This window comes from Talpa occidentalis, unplaced genomic scaffold (genome assembly GCF_014898055.3).
Source record: "Talpa occidentalis isolate TD23 unplaced genomic scaffold, MPIMG_talOcc4v2.1, whole genome shotgun sequence".
NCBI classification, from domain to species: domain Eukaryota; kingdom Metazoa; phylum Chordata; class Mammalia; order Eulipotyphla; family Talpidae; genus Talpa; species Talpa occidentalis.
Window position 1 is genome coordinate 146,766,895 of NW_026555331.1, and position 20,164 is coordinate 146,787,058.

The 20,164-nt window shown below is 54.4% G+C and overlaps 2 protein-coding genes across 3 annotated transcripts; both read left to right on the top strand.

Annotated features, from left to right (window-relative positions):
* The first annotated feature begins 2,873 nt into the window (after positions 1-2,873).
* On the top strand, positions 2,874-12,518 carry ADCK2 (aarF domain containing kinase 2). Its single transcript, XM_037514493.2, has 8 exons — positions 2,874-3,919; positions 4,995-5,141; positions 6,756-6,884; positions 8,050-8,145; positions 8,394-8,645; positions 9,849-9,977; positions 11,061-11,114; positions 12,140-12,518. The coding sequence occupies exons 1-8, from the start codon at positions 2,996-2,998 to the stop codon at positions 12,278-12,280; spliced, it is 1,872 nt and encodes a 623-aa protein (XP_037370390.1). The 5' UTR covers positions 2,874-2,995; the 3' UTR covers positions 12,281-12,518.
* Positions 12,519-13,611: 1,093 nt separating this feature from the next.
* Positions 13,612-20,019, top strand: NDUFB2 (NADH:ubiquinone oxidoreductase subunit B2). 2 transcript variants are annotated; one of them, XM_037514511.2, is made up of 4 exons: positions 13,612-13,754; positions 16,739-16,883; positions 18,705-18,807; positions 19,909-20,019. In XM_037514511.2, exons 1-3 carry the CDS (start codon positions 13,657-13,659, stop codon positions 18,777-18,779), a joined length of 318 nt encoding a protein of 105 aa, XP_037370408.1. In that variant the 5' UTR covers positions 13,612-13,656; the 3' UTR covers positions 18,780-18,807; positions 19,909-20,019. The 2 variants fall into 2 exon arrangements, with proteins under 2 accessions (XP_037370408.1, XP_037370402.1); XM_037514505.2 differs by having other exon boundaries at positions 13,625-13,754; positions 18,705-18,803.
* The last annotated feature ends 145 nt before the right edge of the window (positions 20,020-20,164 follow it).

Below are 20,164 nucleotides of genomic sequence, written 5' to 3' on the forward strand. Positions count from 1 at the left end.
CGAAGTACACTGCTGAGGGGAGCAGCGGGCGGCAGGAGAGGTCTGCGCGCCATGTGGGACCCTCACCCTGTGGCCGGGGAGCAGCCGGGGATCGAACCTGCGCTGCAGAGGCTGCGGTCAGCTTGGCAACCCAGCGCTCAACTGCTGTGCCACCGGGGAGGCCCAACATCTGTGATTTTTAAAGGCTGCCCTTATAAATTTTAATTTAGGGTTCACATTTGATGTATCATTGATTTTGCTTAATCAAAATCAGTGGTCCCTTAATATGTAAAACACCATTCTCTGAACTGACATTCACGTGGGCGCCAATAACCTCTCAACTTTGCCTGCTTGGGTGATTATAATTCCTCGAGGTGCAGCATCTTCCACCACCATCACCACCATGACCTGCACCGCAACATTACCTCCACCCTCACCACCACCATCACCGCCTCCAACTCCAACTCTACCATCACCACGACCACAAGGTCAAAATCTCAAGGGCCAGCCACAGCAACAGCAGACGGAACCTTTGAAAGGTCAATTCTGGCCTCCACTACAGACCTGCAGAATCTAGGGATGATCAGTGCTGCACCCGCAATCTCTCAACCCTGAGACGGCCTCATCGTCCATCGCTGTGCTGGTCCGCGGCAATCAGCCTGCAGGTGATTGGGGTGGATGCTAAAGTTTGAAAGCTGCTGCTTTAGGTGAATTTCCAGGATGCCACGAAAGCCTTAACCAGAACTTCCGCAGTGTAGCCTCCAAATACGTGAAAATCTCTAACAAATGTAAGAGAAACCGAAGGTTTATTTCCCTGGATGATATATTTGATGGACATCTGGTGCTAACTAGGTCACACGCTGGATGCTTTCAGCAGCGGTGAGAGCGATCACTTACCTCCAGCTGGCGTGCGTGAGGAATGGCACCTTCTAGAGATTTGTCCCCAATGGGACAGAGGTCCCACCGTGCCTGGCACTAATGCCAGGCTGATTTAGCACCCAAATGCTGCTCTTAACTATGTTAACTGCCAGAATCCTCAATGTCAGTCTGGAGGATTTGTGTAGCTCCCAACTCCCTAGGGAGAAAGAGGCCCAGAGAGACTCATCTGAGGGGCCTTTGTCACCTCCTAATGGCTGGCTAGACCCCAGGAGCTCTGGTTTCCAATGAAGTTCTCATTAAGCCCTTTGGTGCATCAGCGGCCTACAGGAATATTCTACACACCTTTGGGACAGAGTGGGAAAGTCAGTCAGGAGGCAGGAGAGGGGATAACTCCTGGCTGGTCATATTTGAAGGCAGCGGTAGCAAGCCTGGCTTCTGCCTTGGGACCTGCAGCGTCTGTGGACAGGGAAACGATTAGTTAACACCACAGGAGCAGCCACTGGGCACCCCCTTTCCTCTGTAGGGCCGCCCATGTCCCCACATTTGGGGGCACTCCTGGAGGCTGCTGAGTGACACACAGAGGCCCCGGGGTGTGCAGAACCCCACACGCGGGCCATTGTCGTCCGGTCTCCCTCGCGCCCCCTGCAGACCCACCCCCCGCCCTGACCGCCGGGCGGCCGCGCCCCACGCGGGGAGGATTTTCCCAGCAGAGGCGGCTGCGGCCCCGGGCAGGCGGCCTCGGGCAGCCCAAGGGCAGAGCAGACGGCTGCGTGCCAGGGCGGTTTTCTCTCCCGCTCCTCTCAGAGGCCATCTGACCTTCGAGGTCAAGCAAACAGCCTCACCTGGACTCTGTCAGCGCTTCGTCCTTGGCGCGTGAACCACCCCCGGGGCTCCAGCCGCCCCTCGGGGTTCCTCCTGCTCATCTCGGAGCTCAAGAATGACTGGGTTCAGATTTATAATGTGTTTTGGGCGCAATAAGTTTTAGATGAAGGGACACGGCCGATCCGGGGCCGCGCCCCAGGACCCGAACGCGGTCCCCAAACCGGGGCGTCCGGGACTCCGCGGCCCGAGGCGCAGGTGAAACGGCCCGAGGTCAGAACCGGCTCTGGGTTCGCCGGGCGTTTCCAGCTCCTCGCAACGCTCGCCGGCCGGGGCGGGGGTGGGGGGTGGGGGGTGCTGGGGGGCAGGGGTGGAGGAGCCGAGGGCCCGGGCCGCCGCAGGAGGGCCGGGCGCCTTCGCCCTTTGCGTCAAGTCTGTGTCTGGCACCCGGGACCCGCGGTCTGGGCCAGCGCCGCGTCCGCTTTAAGGGGCGGCCCCCCCCGCGCCGCGGGGCGCTCCCGGAAGACGGCTCCGCGCAGGTCCCCCGGCTCCGCGCAGGTTCCCCGCTCCGCGCAGGTCCCCCGGCTCCGCGCAGGTCCCCCGGCCCCGGCCCCCGCGCCCCGACCCCCGACCCTCTACGCTTGGCCCCCGCGCAGCCCCCTCCGGCCCTCCGCGCCCCGACCCCCGCTGTCCGCACCTGGATCCCCCAGTGTCCGCTCCGCCTCCCGGCCCTGGGCGCCCCGGCCCCCCAAGTCCTCGGCCCCTCGGCCTGTGGCCGGAGCCCGGCCACCCCGCCGCGGCTCGGCCTCCCGCCGGCCCCCCGCGCCGGCCCCGCGCCGACCCCGCGCCCCTTCTGGCCCCCCCTCCTTCCCGCCCGGCCCCGGGGTCGGCCCGGCCCGCGCCCCTGCCCCCGCCCGGCGATCCCCGCGGGCGCCTGCCCGGTCCCCCCGCCCCGTCCTCCCGCCCCGGCCCCCCGCGCGCAGGTCACGTCCCGGCCGGCGGCGCGTCTGCCCGGCCGCCCCTGCGCTCGCGCCAGCGGGGCCTGAAGGTCTGGCCCGGAGCCGAGGCGAGGGTGCTGGAGCGAGGGGCGTGGGGCTCTGGGGAGAGTGGGGTGCGGGCCGACCCTGCGCCCGCGGGGCTGGCAGGCGTCCCGCGCCCAGACTGCACGAGGAAGGCGGGGTGTCCGCGTCCCCCGGAGCCGCGGGCCCACTTCTCAGGGGACTCCCGGGACTCCTGTCAGCCTTGCCGAAGGCGTGGCCCTAGATGCTGCTCTGTCCGCGGGCCAGCCGCCTGCGCCCGCCCGGGCCTCCGGGAGAGGATGGGGACGCCCTGGCGCTTCTCGGTGAGGGTCTGCTTGTGGCACCTCAGGGGGTTTGAGCTCAGGAAGGAGCTCGGCCTGCTCAGACCCGGGTGCTGTCGCAACGCCAGGCTCTGTTGGCTTCTGCTTGGCACTTTGCCCAAACTCATCTCTGCCTGTGGGGACACTGGTGAGGGGGCGCCTGACGGCTTGTGTCAGCCAAGGGCCAGCTGGAGTGACCTGGCCAACGGTGGGCCCCTGGAGGCAGCCTCCCGCGAGGGGTGGCCCGGCTGCCTCCTTCTGCACCTGCGGATCTGGCTGCGGGCTGGAACTCTCCTGGTGAAGTTCTTCCCCCTCCTTTTACTCTACCCCTTCACCTACCTGGCTCCCAGCGTCTCCAGTCTCTGGCTCCACCTGCTTCTGAAAGCCACGGAGTCCTCGGGCCCAACGTACATCAAACTAGGCCAGTGGGCCAGCACCCGGCGGGATCTCTTTTCTGAGGCGTTCTGTGCCCAGTTCTCCAAACTGCATGTCCAGGTTGCGCCCCATCGTTGGATCCACACTGAACACTTCCTGCGTCAGGCATTTGGGGAGGACTGGGGGAAAGTCCTCTGCTTCGAGACTCGAGAACCTGTGGGTTCGGGCTGTGTGGCCCAAGTGTACAAAGCACAGGCCAACCCCGCTTTCCTGGAGGGTGACAGCATCCAGAGACTCGCCAAGGCCACCAGTCTATGGCCTTCCTCGGAAGCGGAGGCAGCCGCACGCCTGAGGGAGCTCTTTGGGCACCCAGGGAGTGGGTGGAAGCCTCAAGGAAGTCTTGCTGACCAGTCGTTTCTAGAAAGGTTGCTCCTCCCCAAAGCTGATGTGGTTGGACCCAATGCTGGCACATCGCGGGCATCTGCCCACACTCTGGGGCCTGGTCATCGAATCCCTGTGGCAGTGAAAGTAAGTAAACCTTTTTATAAAGGCTGCCCGAGATTCTCCTGGTCAAGCATGACTGGGAAACTCTGGCCCAGAGCATTCTGGGAGTGGGTTCTCCTCTTGGAAGACAGTGTGGCTGCTCTGTACTGTGAAAGTGCCAGCCATATCAGACACATCAGGGAGGTGGGCATTGCTTCAATTTCTATAATTACTCCACTTTGGTCTTAAAAGGCTTTGAGGGGAGGCATGCATATTAGGTTTGCTTCGTGGGGAATGAGCTGCAGAACTAGACTGCAGAAATCCAGAGCTCTTCCCATCTCATCCCAGGTTATCCCTACTGGCTGCCAGTGGCTCCAGAGCCGTGTTTATCCAGTTTTGGATGCCCTGGGTACAGTTACCTTGTATGCTGAGTAAAAGGCACACTCCCGCTCTCACTCCCAGAGAGCGTGACCTGGAGGTCTTGGAGGAGGCCTGATGCCCACATGTTCACCAGGAGGTGACTTTCCTGCATTCTATTTTTTTTTAATTTTTATTTATTTATTTATTTATTTTTTTAAAGAGGCACGCATTATTTATTTATTTATTTGTTTGTTTGTTTATACATGCACTGGGTACAGTCAGAAGCTCGGGAGGGTGAGAGGATTCACCAGAGCCAGAGCGGGGAGCGGAGCAGGCAGAAGGACTGATGTACACTGCTGAGGGGAGCAGCGGGTGGCAGGAGAGGTCTGCGCGCCATGTGGGACCGTCCTCCCGTGGCCGGGGAGCAGCCGGAGATCGAACCGGCGCTGCAGAGACCGCGGGCAGCTTCGCAACCCAGCGCTCAACCGCTGGGCACCGGGGAGGCCCCTTTCCTGCATTCTAATGCTTGGGAGTCACTGATCTAAACTTTATGTATTTGGGAGAGAAGACCCACCTATTTTTGCCAGTAAAGCTAAGTGCAGTGCAGTTAGGAGTCCACCCAGGGAGACCCTGGGGGTTTGGGACCACTTCCCCTGGCTCTGATGGGAAGTCAGCAGCTCGCCCTAGGTGGTGGCACCCAGTCCTGGCATGTGAATGAGTCCTCACCCCTCCTCCACCTTACCCCTCCTCTCTCTGGCAGGTGTTGCACCCTGGCCTGCTCCACCAAGTGCAAATGGACCTGCTGTTGATGAAAATGGGCAGTCGAATCCTTAGTCTTTTGCCGGGAGTCAAGTGGCTTAGCTTGCCTGAGATTGTGGAGGAATTTGAGAAGCTCATGGTCCAACAGGTGAATTCTCCCTCCCTCAGTTGCAAACAGCACCTAACATAGTTCTTGCCATTAGTAGCTGCTTCATAAATGCTGCCTGAATCAGAATATTCCCATATGTCACAGCCAGCGGTGTTAGTCAGGGCAGGTGATGCTAGCTGATATAACAAAAACACCCAACTCTCCGTTGCTGTATGTAGTAAGGTCATTTAGCTGAGGGAGAAAGAACTCTACTCCAGAGTAATTCAGGGAGCTAACTTCCTCTCAGGTTTGGCACTGCCATCTTTAACTTGTGTCATCTGGTGTCAGTGAGGAACAGGGAGAGCCAGCATGGAGAATTGTTTAGGAGATGGTGTGGCCAGGGTTGGGAGTGATGAAATTGTGTCTTATGTCTATAGGGCAGAGCCTTATTTACATGGGCCCAGCATAACTGCAAGGAGCTTGAGAAATAATTTTCCTCAGTGCTTGGGAGGAATCTGAAATGAGTCTGGTGGGCTATATGGTGTTATCCATGCCATAACCAGTGGTGGAACTTCAGGGTGAGAATAATGAGTGAAATCCTATACTGCACCTTTGTTTCCAGGAATTATTGTGTAGACAAGGACCTCCTCTCTGTCCAGGGGTCTGGGAACACTAGTTTAAGTAGCCAGACTTGGTAAATACACTTTGGGGGGATCTGAGCAGGTGTCTGCCTGGCTCCCTGTTGGATAGTGCAGAAAGTGGCAGTGGTTCAGAAGCTGTGTGCCAAGTCTTCAGTTATGTCCTCAGATTTAAGGTTTCTAGTCCCAGGGGTGTATTTAACTATTTAGAGGGAAGACGGGAGGCACCTCCTGATAGGGCTCAGGTGACTGGTAGCAGGTAACTTTGGGAGGAGCAGTAGGGCGGAAAAAGCAAACCAGATCTGAGAGTGGTTAGGGTGCAGGGTGGTGCCACTGGGTCACAGATGGGCGTGGAGGGTGAGAGGAGTAATCTGCAGTAGCCTGCAGGTGGCTGAGTGCATTGGGGCAGAGGGGTGTGTATGAATGGAAATTCCATTTAGAAGTCAAGTGTAAGGGTCTCTGTGCCGCTGTGAGGCAATGTCCAGAGGTAGTGAATATATAGGTCTGGAGATTAGCTGAGGCGTCTGGAGTGGAGCTTGTCATCAGGAGGTGTTGACCAAGGAGGTGGGGGGTGGACAGGGAGCGTGAAAGCTGGTGAAGACTGGGAGCCAAGTAAGCATCAGCATTTGTGGGACACCCAGAGCAAGAGTGGTCGGGAGAACACCAAGATGGAACAGGGAGAAAGGGGGAGCCAAAGCATCAGGAAGAACCAGGTCATCACTGGCACCAGTGCCCAGACAGGGAGTGAAAAGCAGATTGGTCTTTGAGCCTGGCAGTGGAGGCTGTTGGTGAGTGTAGGGAGGGGTGAGGTGGGCGGAGGGCGACTGTAATAGAAGGAAAAAGCTGGAGAGCAATGAAGCAGCGGGGAAGGAGGCTGGTGTGAAGCAGGACCAGGCAGAGATGCAGGACTTCCGGGGAGCTTCCTGGGAGTTAAGCACTAAAGGCGGGGAGGCGGGTGCGGCTCCTGAATTGCCAGCTCTTCGGACTCTGCTCTCTCTGTGCGCACGCCACCCCTCTTCTCTCCATTTCTCTGTAGATCGACCTGCGTTATGAAGCTCGGAATCTAGAACATTTCCAGTGCAACTTCCTGAACGTGAATTCTGTCAAATTCCCCACCCCGCTGCGTCCCTTTGTCACCAGGGATGTCTTGGTGGAAACATATGAAGTGAGTCAGGCAGCTGGGCATGGCTGCCCCTGCACTGGCGGCCGGGCACTCTCCACGCCCCCTCCTTGGGCTTTCATTGGAAAGCAGAGGGGATGTATCACTGTCTGTAAAACAGAGAGGAGCTCGGAGGTGGTAGGAGGGTGGAAGGTGAAGAAGCAGGGCAACTGGGAGTGTGGCTGTGGCCATGGACTCTGGATTTGAAAATCTGCTCTACCATTTTATTTACTGGGTGACTTCAGTTTCCTCCTGTCTAATCAGGGGCAACTCCTTCTACCTCATAGGCTTGTCCCAGGAGGCAAACTGCCCTTGGCACAGAGTTTGTATAAAGTGCTCGACAAGTGTCAACATGGGCACATCATTTGCCTTGGCTGTCTCCTGGCTCCGATCCTTTGAAAAGATGGTACTAGGCGGTCCAGGGAAGTGACACAAAGGAGCGGAAATGACTAGCTGTGTGACTAAGTAGGCTACTTACATCCTCTGGGCTTTTAGTTCTTTGTCACTTGGGGATGACAAGAGCTACCTCTATGGGTTGCTAGGACATTTAAGTCAACCCTTAAGAAATGTTTAGTCATGTGTTGCTTAAAGATGGGGACACCTTCTGAGGAATGTGTTGTGGGGTGACGGCCTGGCCCACGGGAAATGTAATCCCACAAACCAGATGGTGCAGCCCATTGCCCACCTAGGCCTCGTGCTGGAGCCCGTGGGGACCACCTCCGCGGTGCCTGCATGCCCTTGACCAACACCTCCTGGGCACCCCACCCCTTTCTTCTCTCTTGCCTTCCTGATCCTTTCTATTTTCCTGCTTGAGGCCATCGAGCTCACTCCTGTCCCCACTGGCGGATCCTTGACCAACAACTAGCTCTCCTGTCCCCTACTCCTGTCTTTCCCAGCCATCGCAACCCTGGGAATGTGGCTGGGGACAGAGCCCATGGATTTCTCCCCTAAAGCCCCCGTGGGACTTGTTTCCTTGGGCATGTTAGAGAGGGCACGTGGACATAGGGTCAACTCAGCTGTGGGTGACAGGTTCCTAGGAGGTTCCAAGAGAAAAACTGTGGGTCACCTCCCAGTCGATGGGATAGGGACACCAAGTGGCCCCTGGGGATGAAGAGCAGGGCAGGCAGCAGCTGCCCAAGGTCAAGCTCTCCCTTCCTGCTCTCCCTCCAAGGAGAGCGTGCCCGTGTCCAGCTACCAGCAGGCGGGGATCCCTGATGACTTGAAGAGGAAGATTGCGAGGCTAGGGATCAACATGCTGCTGAAGATGGTGAGCTGGCGAGGGGGGCGCTCGGGCCGGAAAGGCATGTGGGCAATGTGGGTGAGGGGGCAGGAAGGAGACTCCTGCTCTGGCAAGTCATGCCTGACCTGATGACACCAAGCAAATGCTTGAAAAGGAGTTTCTCTGCCACTGTGGGGGGCTTCCTGGGAACTTACGGGGCGCTCTTTTGGCACGTGGCCTGGGGTGATGGGGTGGAGAGGGCTGACTGAGTCTTGAGTGGCGCTGTCTGCTGGCAGATATTTGTGGACAATTTTGTGCATGCGGACCTTCACCCCGGGAACATCCTGGTGCAGGGCGCTGCCGGCCCGGCCCAGAGCCAGGAGATGCGGCTGCAGCAGGTGGAGGTCTGCGATGCGCTGGTGGTGGCCGGGCCGCCCACCCGCCTCCCGCTGCGCCTGGTGCTGCTGGATGCGGGCATTGTGGCCGAGCTGCAGGCCGCCGACCTGAGGAACTTCCGGGCGGTTTTCACGGCTGTGGCCCTGGGGCAGGTGAGAGTGGCTGGGCCTGGGGGTGGGACCCCATGTTTAAGCTCTTGGGAACCGTGTCCACCTTTGTCAGGCCTGTGAAATCCCACGTTGGCTGAGAGTCCTCCTAACATAGACAGTTGGAGGGAGAGAGGGAGAGGAAATGAAGCCGCCCTGGGGGTCTCTGGTCACAAGTGCCAGTTCCCAGCAGCTGGGTGGTTGGTGCTTCCATCTCAGAGACCTTTGCGGGCTGGTGGTTTCTCTGCCCCCTGCAGCCAGAGTGTGGGTGGGCACCAGGAAGGCCAGCTGCTGGACTGAATGAAGGCCTGCCCGCTCTGTGCGATGGCTGTGGGCCGGCAGCACAGAGAACATGTCCTCCAAGGGGCGTCCTCAGGATCTGGTGTGGGGAGCAGGAGGGGTTTTTAACCCACATCTGTGTCTCCGAATGACTGCAGTGGTGGAGAGTCACTATTTAGGGAGAGATTCAGCGGGGCCTCTAGTGGGGTGACTTAGGGGGTGCCACATCAGGGGTGACAATGCAAGTGCAGGGTTCTCCAGCAAGAAACACCCTGGGAAAGAGGGAGCTGGTGAAAAATATATAATAAAGTTAGGCAAAATTCAGGGGGGGCCTGCTTAGGCTTTCTGGGGGGCAAACCAAAGGCTTGGGGCTGAGCCAGTTTGAAAGTGTCCCTGGGCTATCCAGGTGAGGTGGCGGTGCGGGCGGAGGACCTTCCTGTGCGCAGGCTTGGAGGAGGGAGGTCATAGTCGGAGGAGGAGCGTGGTTCCTGGGGCTGCTTTGGGAGGTAAAAGGCAGCAGCAGTGACCACCAGGGCGGAGGCTGTGGCCAGAGTGTGTCCCGGGTGAGAAGCCAGGAGGCCAGAACACAGAAGCTGGGCCCCCTGAGGAAGGACTTCTGCTTAGGCAGGAAGACAGCTGGCCAGGGGAGTGCGGCCGGTGGCCCTGTGGCTCCGCCTGGGACGGAACAGCAGGACCCCATGGCTGTGTGTCCACTTCCTTGCCCGATGGGGCTAACTGCAGGCGGCGCCCCTCCAACCAAGAGTCTCCGAAAGCCTTTGGTCAGTGGTCAGGTATTCTAGAGGGTTCAGATTGCAGAAGGTTGGGTGGCTAAAAGCAGAATGACAGAAAATCAGGGTGGAAGCAACTAAGAGATGAAGTGTGGGCAGAACAGCTGGTTTTATGACATCTTTCTTCTTTTGCATCCTCCAGGGTCAAAAAGTGGCTGAGCTCATCTTGCATCATGCCCGGGCCAGCGAGTGCAGGGATGTGGAGGGTTTCAAGGCCGAGATGGCCACACTGGTGACCCAGGCCAGGAATAACACCATCACCCTGGAAAAGGTGAGCAGGCCCCTGGAGGGACAGGGGCCATGGCGTGTTCACTGCCCTTGACCTTGGACAGAGCATGTGCCAGCTCGAAGGGAGACCTAGTTATTTATTTGCTTATTTGTGCCAGTTTATTCTAAACATCTATTTTTAAAATTGTATTATTTTTAAATGGAGGCAACTTTGGGTATTATACTGTATATAGTTTAGAGTTCAGGTTCACACCGCTTCAGAGGTATGTACCCCACCTGCCACCAAAGCACCCATCACCCCCCACCACAGTCCACTGGGCCTCCTTCCCCCACGGATCCTCACCCTCCCACTCTGGGAGCCTCAGTTCTGCAGTCAGATTTCTAGGGTTTGCTTTGGTTCCGGTTTATCAGTTCCTTTCTTCTGTCTCTCTGATTTCCGCATATGAGTGACAGACTTCATTTAGCACCATCCTGAAGGAAGATCTCTCTATGGGGTGAGATCTCCAGGGTGCTTGAGCTCTAAGGCAGACAAAGAACAAACCTCTTCCTCTACCTGCATCTTCCAGGTGTGACAAGGCCCGCTGAAATCCCTGGCTTGCAAGGGTGGCTCTAAATCAAGTCCTCCAGGGTGGGCGGCTGTCCCTGGGGACAGTGACATCCACAGTACTGTGACCCTTCCTTGTCCAGGCTGCGGCTGTTCTGCTGCTTCATCTCTATCTAGAGCTTAGCCGAGATTGGCGGAAAGGACAAAGGGCCCTGAGCTGCCAGAGGACCGGCCCGTGTGGGCTGGCAGTGGCCGGGAGATGGGCCTCAGGCTTATCGTCTTGACCCTTTGAACTCAGTCACCTTAGGAGTTGGGTTTGTGGGTGTGTGGTCCTTTCTGGAGTTTGTCAGACAGTTCTTTTCCTCCCCCCTGGTTCATGTGTGTGTGTGTGTGTGTATGTGTGTGTGTGAGAGAGAGGAAGTGTGAATGTGAGATTGTTGTAGAGAGAACGTGTGAGTGTGGGAGTGAGTCACTGTGAGTGTGGGTGTGCGCGACAGTGTGGGAGGTGGGACTGGGTGGGTGGGACAGGGGCCTGGGAGGGAGAGATGCAGTCTCTGCAGTTGGCTTTCTTCTCTTTTCCAGCTTGAAGTTTCCAGTCTTCTCTCAAATGTCTTTAAATTACTGATGACTTACCAGGTGAGGCCCCAGGCAATCCGTGCTCCATCACGCTGGTGTGTGTGGTGTGTGGGGTCTCTGGGGAAGCTAGTGGGGTGGCCACTGGGTATGAGAAGTACTTCTCTTACATGAGATTGCTTTGCAAGCACTTTTGGTGTCTATTTGTTGTCCCCACATAGGGATAGCAGAGTCCCTACATCACACTGTTAGCTCATGTTTCTGTCAGTCCATGTAGTGGACACACCTGTGATACTGAACTGTAGAAAAATGTATTTGGAAATGGAGCAGCAGCCTAACTCAAGCTTCTCATGCCTTTCCGCTCCTCAGTTCATATTAGGAATACTTGGTGTGAATGTCAGCTCTTTCGTGAAAGTCCAGGGGTGAGGGGCTGCCCAAGACCTTGTGCCGCTTGTCCTATTGTCTTCAGAGGCCTCCTCCAGGCTGCCCCCTATCCAGGCTGCCCCCGTCTCCTGAGAGGTGGCCTCATGTTTTCTCCCCCTGGTCTTTGCTCAGCTCTGTCTCCTGGTGGCAAATGGAGTGTGGAGGGGCATACAGGGTGGGAGGCAGGGAAGGGAGACCCCCGCCTGAGGCTGGCCTTTGCCCTCACCCCCCGAGGTTCTGCAGTCTGCTAATGAAACACTGCATGGGAAAGGCAGCCATTCAGTAAGGACCACAGCATAGAATTCAGAGTCAGCGCAGCGCCTTCATCTTTCAGAAGGTGCAGTAGAGACAGGAGCTGCTCCTCTCCTCGGGCCTCAGAGGCAGAGCGGGACATGTAACCAGGTCGCTTGGTCCAGAGCTCTCTCCCTACCCCTGCACCTCTCTACGGTAGCATGTGCTGGGGACAAAACAGACACCCAGAGGGGTCCTGTTTGAAGCTGTGGACACGTGATGGTGATGACAGGGCATCAGCCAGCACCCGCTCCAAGGAAGCTTACCACCTGGGTAGATGGTAAAAACCCCATGGGCCAGGAGGGCAGTGACCTGGCTAGCCAGGTACTCTACGTCTGTGGCCTTGGAAAAGAACCACTGTTTTTCTCTTTCAGGTAAAGCTTGAGAGCAATTTTGCCTCCATCGTGTTTGCCATCATGGTGTTGGAGGGGCTTGGCCGCTCACTGGACCCCAAACTAGACATCCTGGATGCAGCAAAGCCCTTCCTTCTTAAAGGACCAGTGTCCTTCCCCTGACCACAGCAGCCCATCTTCCTCACAGAGCTGAGGCCTCTTCCACAGCAGTGTGAACATTTTAAAATCGGGAAGTGTGGAGGGCACACTCTGATTTGGTGTCAGACATCTGTTTTAAAAAGTTTCGGTTATTTGGGTTGTGAAGGGAGGGAAAAGCGCTTTGCGTTCTGTTCTAGAAGCTGGGCCTGGGGACTGGGGGTCGCTATTTCAGGGAAAATGTTCTGTGGAGAAGGAGGAATAAACTTAAGTTATTTTGTTTTCTTGTTTTTCTCTTCTCTTCCTAGCCCCCTATACTCCCCGATCAGCTGGGTCCTGAGGCTGGTTCCCAGGCTCTGCTTTCTAGGTTAGAAAATGCCACAGAGTCTTGCTGATTATGAACCGTGTTTCTGATTATGTACCCTACTGGTAAAAAGTGGAATATATTTATATGTATATACACATATAATTTATAAGCCTTACACACATGCTACCACCACTAACAAATCTCAAGGCACAATATATGCTTAGGGAAAATTTCACTGTACTTCAAATCATCTCTGCTAATTTTTAATGTTTTTGTCGACTTACCGCTAAATCTTATTACAAGGTAACACACACACGATTAATGTGGCTGACATACCAGGGGTGGAAGCAGAATCAGCTCTGCCATTCTGTTAACCCAGAGTATCTGGGTTCAGGCTCCTCGGGTGTCGCTGCTACCTGCAGTCCCTGCACGCATAGTGTTCGGAAACCACTGGCTGCCGGTTGGTCAGACCAAGTTCAACTCTGCGGAAACAAGATTGAAGACTTGAGCGATCCCGTGAGAGGCTCTTGCAGGTCAAGAGACACACAGGGCTGCTGAGGGAAGGCCCACTGGCTCAGAATGCACCGGGCAGCCTGAACGGGCCTGGGAGGCGGCTGATGCAGGAGGAGCGGGAGGAGCGGCAGGCCCAGGTGGGGAAACACCGTCCCGGGGTGCAGCCCTCCCCGCACCCGAGCGCACCCAGGCGCTCCAGCGCCAGAAGCCCCGGCCGCCCCGCCCCCACCGGCGCCGGCCACGCCCCCAGGGGCGGTGCTAGAGGCCCCGCCCAGCCGAGCGGGTCGGGGCGTCTCTTGGCAGCGCCTGAGCCGCCAGCACCCCTGGCTGTGCGCGGGGCGCGTCCTCTCCGAGAGGCGGCACGCCGGGCCCCTCCGTTCGGACGCGCTCCCGGAGAGGGCCCGGCGGCCGTCACAGCGGGACGGGGCGGGGGTGCTAACCTGAAGGGAACGGCTGCCACCGCCCTCAGGAGGTCACCCCTGGCGGGAGTGGACGCGGCGACGCCGTGACGCCACGGGGCGGGCGCCTGCGGGAAGTGACGTCAGGGCGCGGCCTGGGGGAGGCTGTCGCGGCGAGAGCTGGCATGTCGGCTCTGACGCGGTGCGCGCCCTTCGTTCGCGTTGGAGGCCGCCTCTTCAGAGGCCTCCGCGCGCGGGAGCCTGGAGGCGGCGGAGTTCGTCAGTGAGTGTCGGCGGGGGGTGGGCGCTTCGTCTGTTTTTAACGGAAATAGCCGGTCCCCGGGACACCCTCACCTTGACGCCGGGCACTGGGGCGGACCCGGGTCCTTGCGGCGACCTCCGCCCCGAGGCATGCTGGGACTTGTAGTTCGGCCGCGCGTGGGGCGGGGCGCGGCGGTAGTCCAGGTGCGCGACCTGCGGGGCCGCGCCACCGCTCCGCGGGAGGCTGCTCCCCGCGCATCCGCAGTTGCTGGTGCAGGGGAAGGAGGCGGCAGGTGTAGGGCCTCTGAGTACTGGGGATGGGCAAGCCAGCGGGAGAGGCTGCAGTCGGGGAGGGCCGAGACGACCCGGGGTCAAATGAGGTAGCCCGGTGGTGGAGCTATTGTATTCTCAGAACGGGGGGAGCCATTGGAGGCGTTTAAGGATCAAAATAATTTGATCTGGTTTATGGATTAAACATGTAACTTGTTTGATGCATTTTTTAAATGTTAAACTTGACACTTAAAAGCCCTGTTTTGAACAGCCGGTATTTCTTTGGATTCCGTATACCGGGTTTTCTCATCCTCCTGACTTTTTCCCATTGTTGACCGTGTTTAATTTAGGCTTTAATCTTTTTTTTTAAATAAATTTTATTTTTATATTCCCCATACAATTGCAATCCCGTTATTTTGACCCCAATCCCTCCCCTCCCTGCCCCCCCCCACCATAGAGTGTCTCTGGTTCATAGTTGTTTGTTGATTTTGATTTTCACTTTCTTATAGTTATTCATTTTCCTGGTCCCTTATTTCAGTTTTCTAGATTCCTGCTATGAGTGAGACCATCCGGTATTTTTCTTTTTCTTTCTGGCTTATTTCGCTGAGCACGATCCCTTCCAGCTCCATCCATATTGCTGCAAATTGCATGTGTTTATCTTTTTTGAATGCTGACTAATATTCCATGGTGTATATGGACCACATCTTCTTGATCCAGTCATGTATTTTTGGGCATTTGGGTTGTTTCCAAATAGGCTTTAATCATTTTTTAAAAAATATATATTTATGCATACAAGAACTGGGGTGTAGGCCAGAGGTGCAGGTGGTGAGAGGGTTCATCAGAGGAGTGGAACAGAACAGGCAGGCAGACTGAAATACACTGCTGAGGGGAGCAGCAGGCAAGAAAGGAGAGGTCTGCTGCGCCATGTGGGTAGCTCCTTGGCTGGGGATGTGGCTGCCGATAGCTTCATAGTGCAGAAATTTAAATTAACCCTTTGAGCCATCAGGGAGGCCCCAGGCTTTAATCATATTATTGAAAATGATTACATCTGTTTTTTCTAGAAATTGTTCGTCGTTTTCCAAACCTTGTTCTTCATAGTTTTTTGTACCTTCTATTAATTCAGTTTTGTTTATTTAAAATAGCATTTTGTTTTCTGTGTTATAAGTTGTAATTATTCGTTTCTCAAGTCTTGTGATTTGCTACTATTTTTTTTTTTAAGTTTCAGGTGTACTTTATTTCCTCTGTAATGCCATGTTTTAATGGGTGGAGTGTTTTTACTTGGCATCAGTTACGAGTTGGCTTTTAAAACAATTCAGTATGAAACCCACTGGGCTGATTACTGATCTCCATTCCTTTGGGGTGACTGCCAGCAGGGGACAGGTTCCATCCTGCTCCAAATTGTGTCAAGCGGCATAAACATTTGTATTTGCAGTGGAAATTAGGTGTCCGTTTCTAGTGGCTGTGTCTTGCCATTAGTTGCTAAATGTTTGAGACTTGGAGATGATGTAGTGCATTTTGGCCAAGGGAAACATGGTGAAGCTGAAGACAGAACTGCAACTGAAGCTGCAGTCCTGTACCTTTGCAAAGAGCCCTGGAAAACAGTTACAAAGTGCCTCTTGTGGTCACCTGGCACTTGGTACTGGCATAAACAGTAAATAATGTTTGTTAATGGTTGGAGAGGACAATAAGGATGGTGTTGGTAACATATACAAGAATCATAGAGATATTAACAATCTCGAATTGATAGCACATTTTGGAGAAATCTTAGGTATTCATTCTTGTGTTGCCCAAAAGGGAATTTTTTTTATAAACTGATTCTGACCTGGGCTGACATTTGTGGACATGTTTTATAGAGGAATTTACTTTAAATTTCTGTATCCGTTTCAGTGTCTAGCATTTGTACAGTGGCTGAATGGAATTTGACAGTAGCCCCATTAATACAAATTGTTCCATTTAAATTAGATGCAATCTATCACAATTAGTATCCAACTAAATAAAATGCTTGCAGCCTTGTGGGCTGTATATCCTCAGCCCTGGGCAGTGTCTGAAGGAACAAGCAGCTCTTAGGCCTGTCCCACTGCTGTTTAAGCTATTATCTTTTGCATTACTCTGAGCTATTATCAACTTATTACAAAGGATTTGCTGAGGCCTCTTTCCCGTGTAGCTGTCTTCTAATAAAGATTGTAATAGAGCAGAGGACATTATTTATCTTCAAAGTAGATGATCAAACAGAATACAGTTTGCTGATTTTTTTTTCTGGACAGGCTAATGACCTGCTGCTGTGAGGTCAAGCCTGTAAGCACAACTCTTGGGGGGCCAGCACCCTGTTATCCACACACTCATACCTCTGGTGAAAAATACATGCATATTTACTGATTGAAACTCACAATTAGTCTCTTGTCAAGTCAGTTTTCGTGTTGCTATAGAAGTTTAAAATGAGCTTATGAAGGGCCTCCTCTTGGTGGTACAGCGGTTGAGCGCTGGGCTGCGAGGCTGCCCTCAGCCTCTGCATCGCGGGTTCGTTCCCTGGCTGCTGGTGAGGGTCCCAAAAAAAAAAAAAAAAAAAAAAAAAGACCTTATGTAAACCAGTATTTTCAAGGATTGTGGAGTGCTGTCTTCTGTGTTTCGTAGTGATGCGAAGTGTTAGGTTTGGCTTCTGGACATAATTCAGAACTTTGGAGGGGCAATGTGTCAGGATGGCATGGCAGCTGCTTCATACTCGCGTCTCTTCCGCAGTGCTGGCGGCGGTGTGCACATCGAGCCCAGGTACAGACAGTTTCCCCAGCTGACCAGGTTCCAGGTGATCCAGGCCGAATTCTTCAGTGCAACCATGTGGTTCTGGATTCTCTGGCGCTTTTGGCATGACTCAGATGCTGTGCTGGTAAGGGCCGCCAACCTGTGTCCTTTGGGTTGGGGAGGGAAGACCTAGCAAGAGTTCTCTGGACAGATGCCTTCATCATGGCGTCCTTGTGGGGGTGCAGGAATCCTTAGTGAAGATGCTCCCTGGCCCTTTCCACTCTGTGTAGGTGGGCCACGTCGTATGGCTTCTCTTAGGTTGCCATATTTTTTTTTTTTTTTTTTTTTTTAAGATTTATTTATTTATTTATACAAGCACTGGGTACAGTCAGAAGCGCGGGCGGGCGAGAGAATTCACCAGAGCCAGAGCGGGGAGCAGAGCAGGCAGAAGGACCGAAGTACACTGCTGAGGGGAGCAGCGGGCGGCAGGAGAGGTCTGCGCGCCATGTGGGACCCTCCTCTGGTGGCCGGGGAGCAGCCGGGGATCAAACCGGCGCCGCAGAGGCTGCGGGCAGCTTCGCAACCCAGCGCTCAACCGCTGCGCCACCGGGGAGGCCCAGGTTGCCATATTTGGAAGGGAAATTAGAACGAATTCTCTTACCTTCTGAATGAGGAGGGCCTCATCAGTGGGTGAAGTTTCACATTTAGGTCCCTTTAAAGGATGAGTGTCATCTAATCTGTCCAGAGACCTGAGGCGGCCAGGTTGGGGTGAGCCACTTTGCCTTGAGGAAGAAAGTTCGTTCCTGGTAACTTTCTAACATGTCATCAGCCTCAACTGAGCTTTCATCACATTTGCACAGACCCTCCTCTCCAGGAAATAATGCCTCTAAGTCATTCACCTCTGTGCTTGTTGGTCCAGAATACTTTGATTTTAATAAATTTAGTTGCTTTAGGATAGGAAAATAATCTTCCACGTAGGCACAAGTGTTAGAAGCTTCAGGTGGATTACTGTCCCGTTCCTCGCACAACCTCTGTGCCCCTGTCACCCAGTGAGGAACTGCTCAGTCTGTGAACGGTGTCATCCAGTGAGGAGCTGCTCATCTGTGAATGGGTGACCCATAGACGCCATTGGCTTCTGGCAGGGCAGCTCTCAGCTATGTGTCTGATGGACAGTGACACAGCTAGATTCACCCCAGATCAGCATCAAAGATGATACCCCAAGACCCCCGAATCTCTCAGCAGGAGTGAGGGGCTGATTGAATTCCTTTGCCTCCATCAAGACATACTCAAACGCTGGCTCAAGCTGGCAGCTCCCAAGTGGGCCGGCTTTTACAGTTTAGGCCACAGCCCATAGTGAACAGGCAGAAGGACAGTTGCACCATCACGTCGTGAAAAGAAGGGATAGAACATGTTCCTGTGGGGTGTCAGGGGTGGCTGTATATGAAGTCAGCCTTAACGTGCTTTTTCCTTCCAGGATTGCTTTTTTTTTTTTAAAGATTTATTTATTTTTATACAAGAATTGGGGTACAGGCCAGAGATGTGGGGGTGGTGGTGAGAGGATTCACCAGAGACAGAGTGGGGAACAGAACAGGCAGACAGACCAAAGTACACTGCTGAGGGGAGCAGTGGGCGAGACAGGAGAGTTCTGTCCCGCCATGTGGGTTTCTCCCTGGCAGGCCAAGAATTGAACTTGTGCTGCAGTGGCTGCGGATTGCTTCATAGGTTGCGTCTTAACCCCTGCGCCACCAGGGAGGCCCCCTTCCAGGATTGCTTTTTAAAAATAACTTGTTGGGCCTCCCCTGGTGGCGCAGCTGTTGAGCGCTGGGCTGCGAGGCTGCCTGCAGCCTCTGCAGTGCCATTTTGTTCCCTGGCCGCCGGCGAGGGTCCCACAAAAAAAAAAAATAAAAAAATAAAAAACTTGTTATGTTGGAGTATAAATTGTCTATTTTTTAATGGTTGTCACCAGGGTCATTTTGCGTATCCAGATCCTTCTCAATGGACAGATGAAGAATTAGGAATCCTTCCTGATGAAGAAGACTAAAGGCGTCCATTCAGCTCTTTACAAGTGGGTACGCCCCAAATTCTTACTTTTTTCAAAGTTACATTTACCTTTTAATAATAAACGTGTTGTGACTTTGTGCCTGTGATGGTCTGGAAGAAACTGCATCTTCCGTCAGCGCGAAGAACAGTGAACTGTATCATAGGTCTAATTCCCGCCTTTAGTGTTTCCACACACACCATCTTCCTTCCTTTCTCCTCCCCGTTTGTCTCATCTTCCAAGACGTCCTTCCATATAGAGAAAATTGTGTTGTTTTTTTAAAAATTCTTAGGCGTGTTACCATTGACAGTTCCATTTGTCCATCCATTGCTCAGCCCTGCACGGGGTTACCCCGGTGGGCAAGGCAGGGCGCGCACCTGTGTGTTCCTAGTTGTGTTCTACCCTCAGCGTTGAAGAGGGACGTTCCAGAACACGGGGATGTTGTGATACGGGGTTGTGCGCAGCCGTCTTTAGACGTGACAGGTTCAGCCCTTCCATCCTCCAGCTCAGGAAGTCAGAGTTCTTCCTTCTTTCAAAAGGAAGACACTAGGAGGACTCTCTACCCCCCGCCCCCAGACTCCTCTGGGGCTGAGACATTCTCCCTCAACCTGCATGTGGGTAACCGCTAGCATTCAAAATGCCCTCACTTTCTGGAGGGCAGGAAGCGTTACACGATAGTGAAGTCTAACCATGAAATCGTACTATTAGTGTTGCCGTTTCAGTTTTAATGGAAAGTAGCTGAGTGGCATGAACATGAGTTTTGGGATCTGCGGGGGGAATGGGCAACAGTGTCAGCAGGGGGCAGCAGTTCAGCTGTTTTCCAGCTTGTTTTGTCTCTGGTTTTACTGTGGTCAGAGGTTCCAGGGCTAACTAGGCTTCCTGCTCCTCCTGCGCTAGCATGTCCCCCAGCACTGACTCTCCCTGCCCTAGACACCCCAGTGCTCCCACACAGAGTCAGGAGCATTCTGTTTAACGACGGGCCTGGAAACTGGAGCTCGGTGATTTTGCTTCTTTCTTCTGGGAGGCCGCTCGCGTGATGAGTGCTCAGTGAGTGCCTGAGTAGATGAGAATTACCGATTGGAAATATTGAAGATAAAAGTACTTAAAACTTTTCACTTTTGTTTCCCTGCAGGAGCCAGGTGAGAAACTGAAGAAATACGGACTTCATATTGTACATTAAAGATGCAAATTAAAGTGGTTTGGTCAAGAATGAGGAACTGAGTTTTGGGTGTTTCTGATAGTGACAGCTACCCTTTGGGGATTATTTTTGTGCTCCCAACTGCTGCTAACTGGTTACAGCCCTTCCAGTGGATCCTTTTGGGCACCCAGGGTGTAGGCATTAGCCCCATTTACCAGTGAGGATGTCGAGGCCGAAGGGGGCACACTGC

Bases quoted from the DNA above. Each gene is read 5' to 3' on its own strand.
- ADCK2 (XM_037514493.2), top strand. From the start codon at position 2,996: ATGGGGACGCCCTGGCGCTTCTCGGTGAGGGTCTGCTTGTGGCACCTC. The intron at 5,142-6,755 runs GTGAATTCTCCC...ATTTCTCTGTAG, and splicing joins AGAAGCTCATGGTCCAACAG to ATCGACCTGCGTTATGAAGC. The intron at 9,978-11,060 runs GTGAGCAGGCCC...TCTCTTTTCCAG, and splicing joins ACACCATCACCCTGGAAAAG to CTTGAAGTTTCCAGTCTTCT.
- NDUFB2 (XM_037514511.2), top strand. From the start codon at position 13,657: ATGTCGGCTCTGACGCGGTGCGCGCCCTTCGTTCGCGTTGGAGGCCGC. The intron at 13,755-16,738 runs GTGAGTGTCGGC...TCTCTTCCGCAG, and splicing joins GGAGGCGGCGGAGTTCGTCA to TGCTGGCGGCGGTGTGCACA. The intron at 16,884-18,704 runs GTAAGGGCCGCC...GGTTGTCACCAG, and splicing joins ATGACTCAGATGCTGTGCTG to GGTCATTTTGCGTATCCAGA.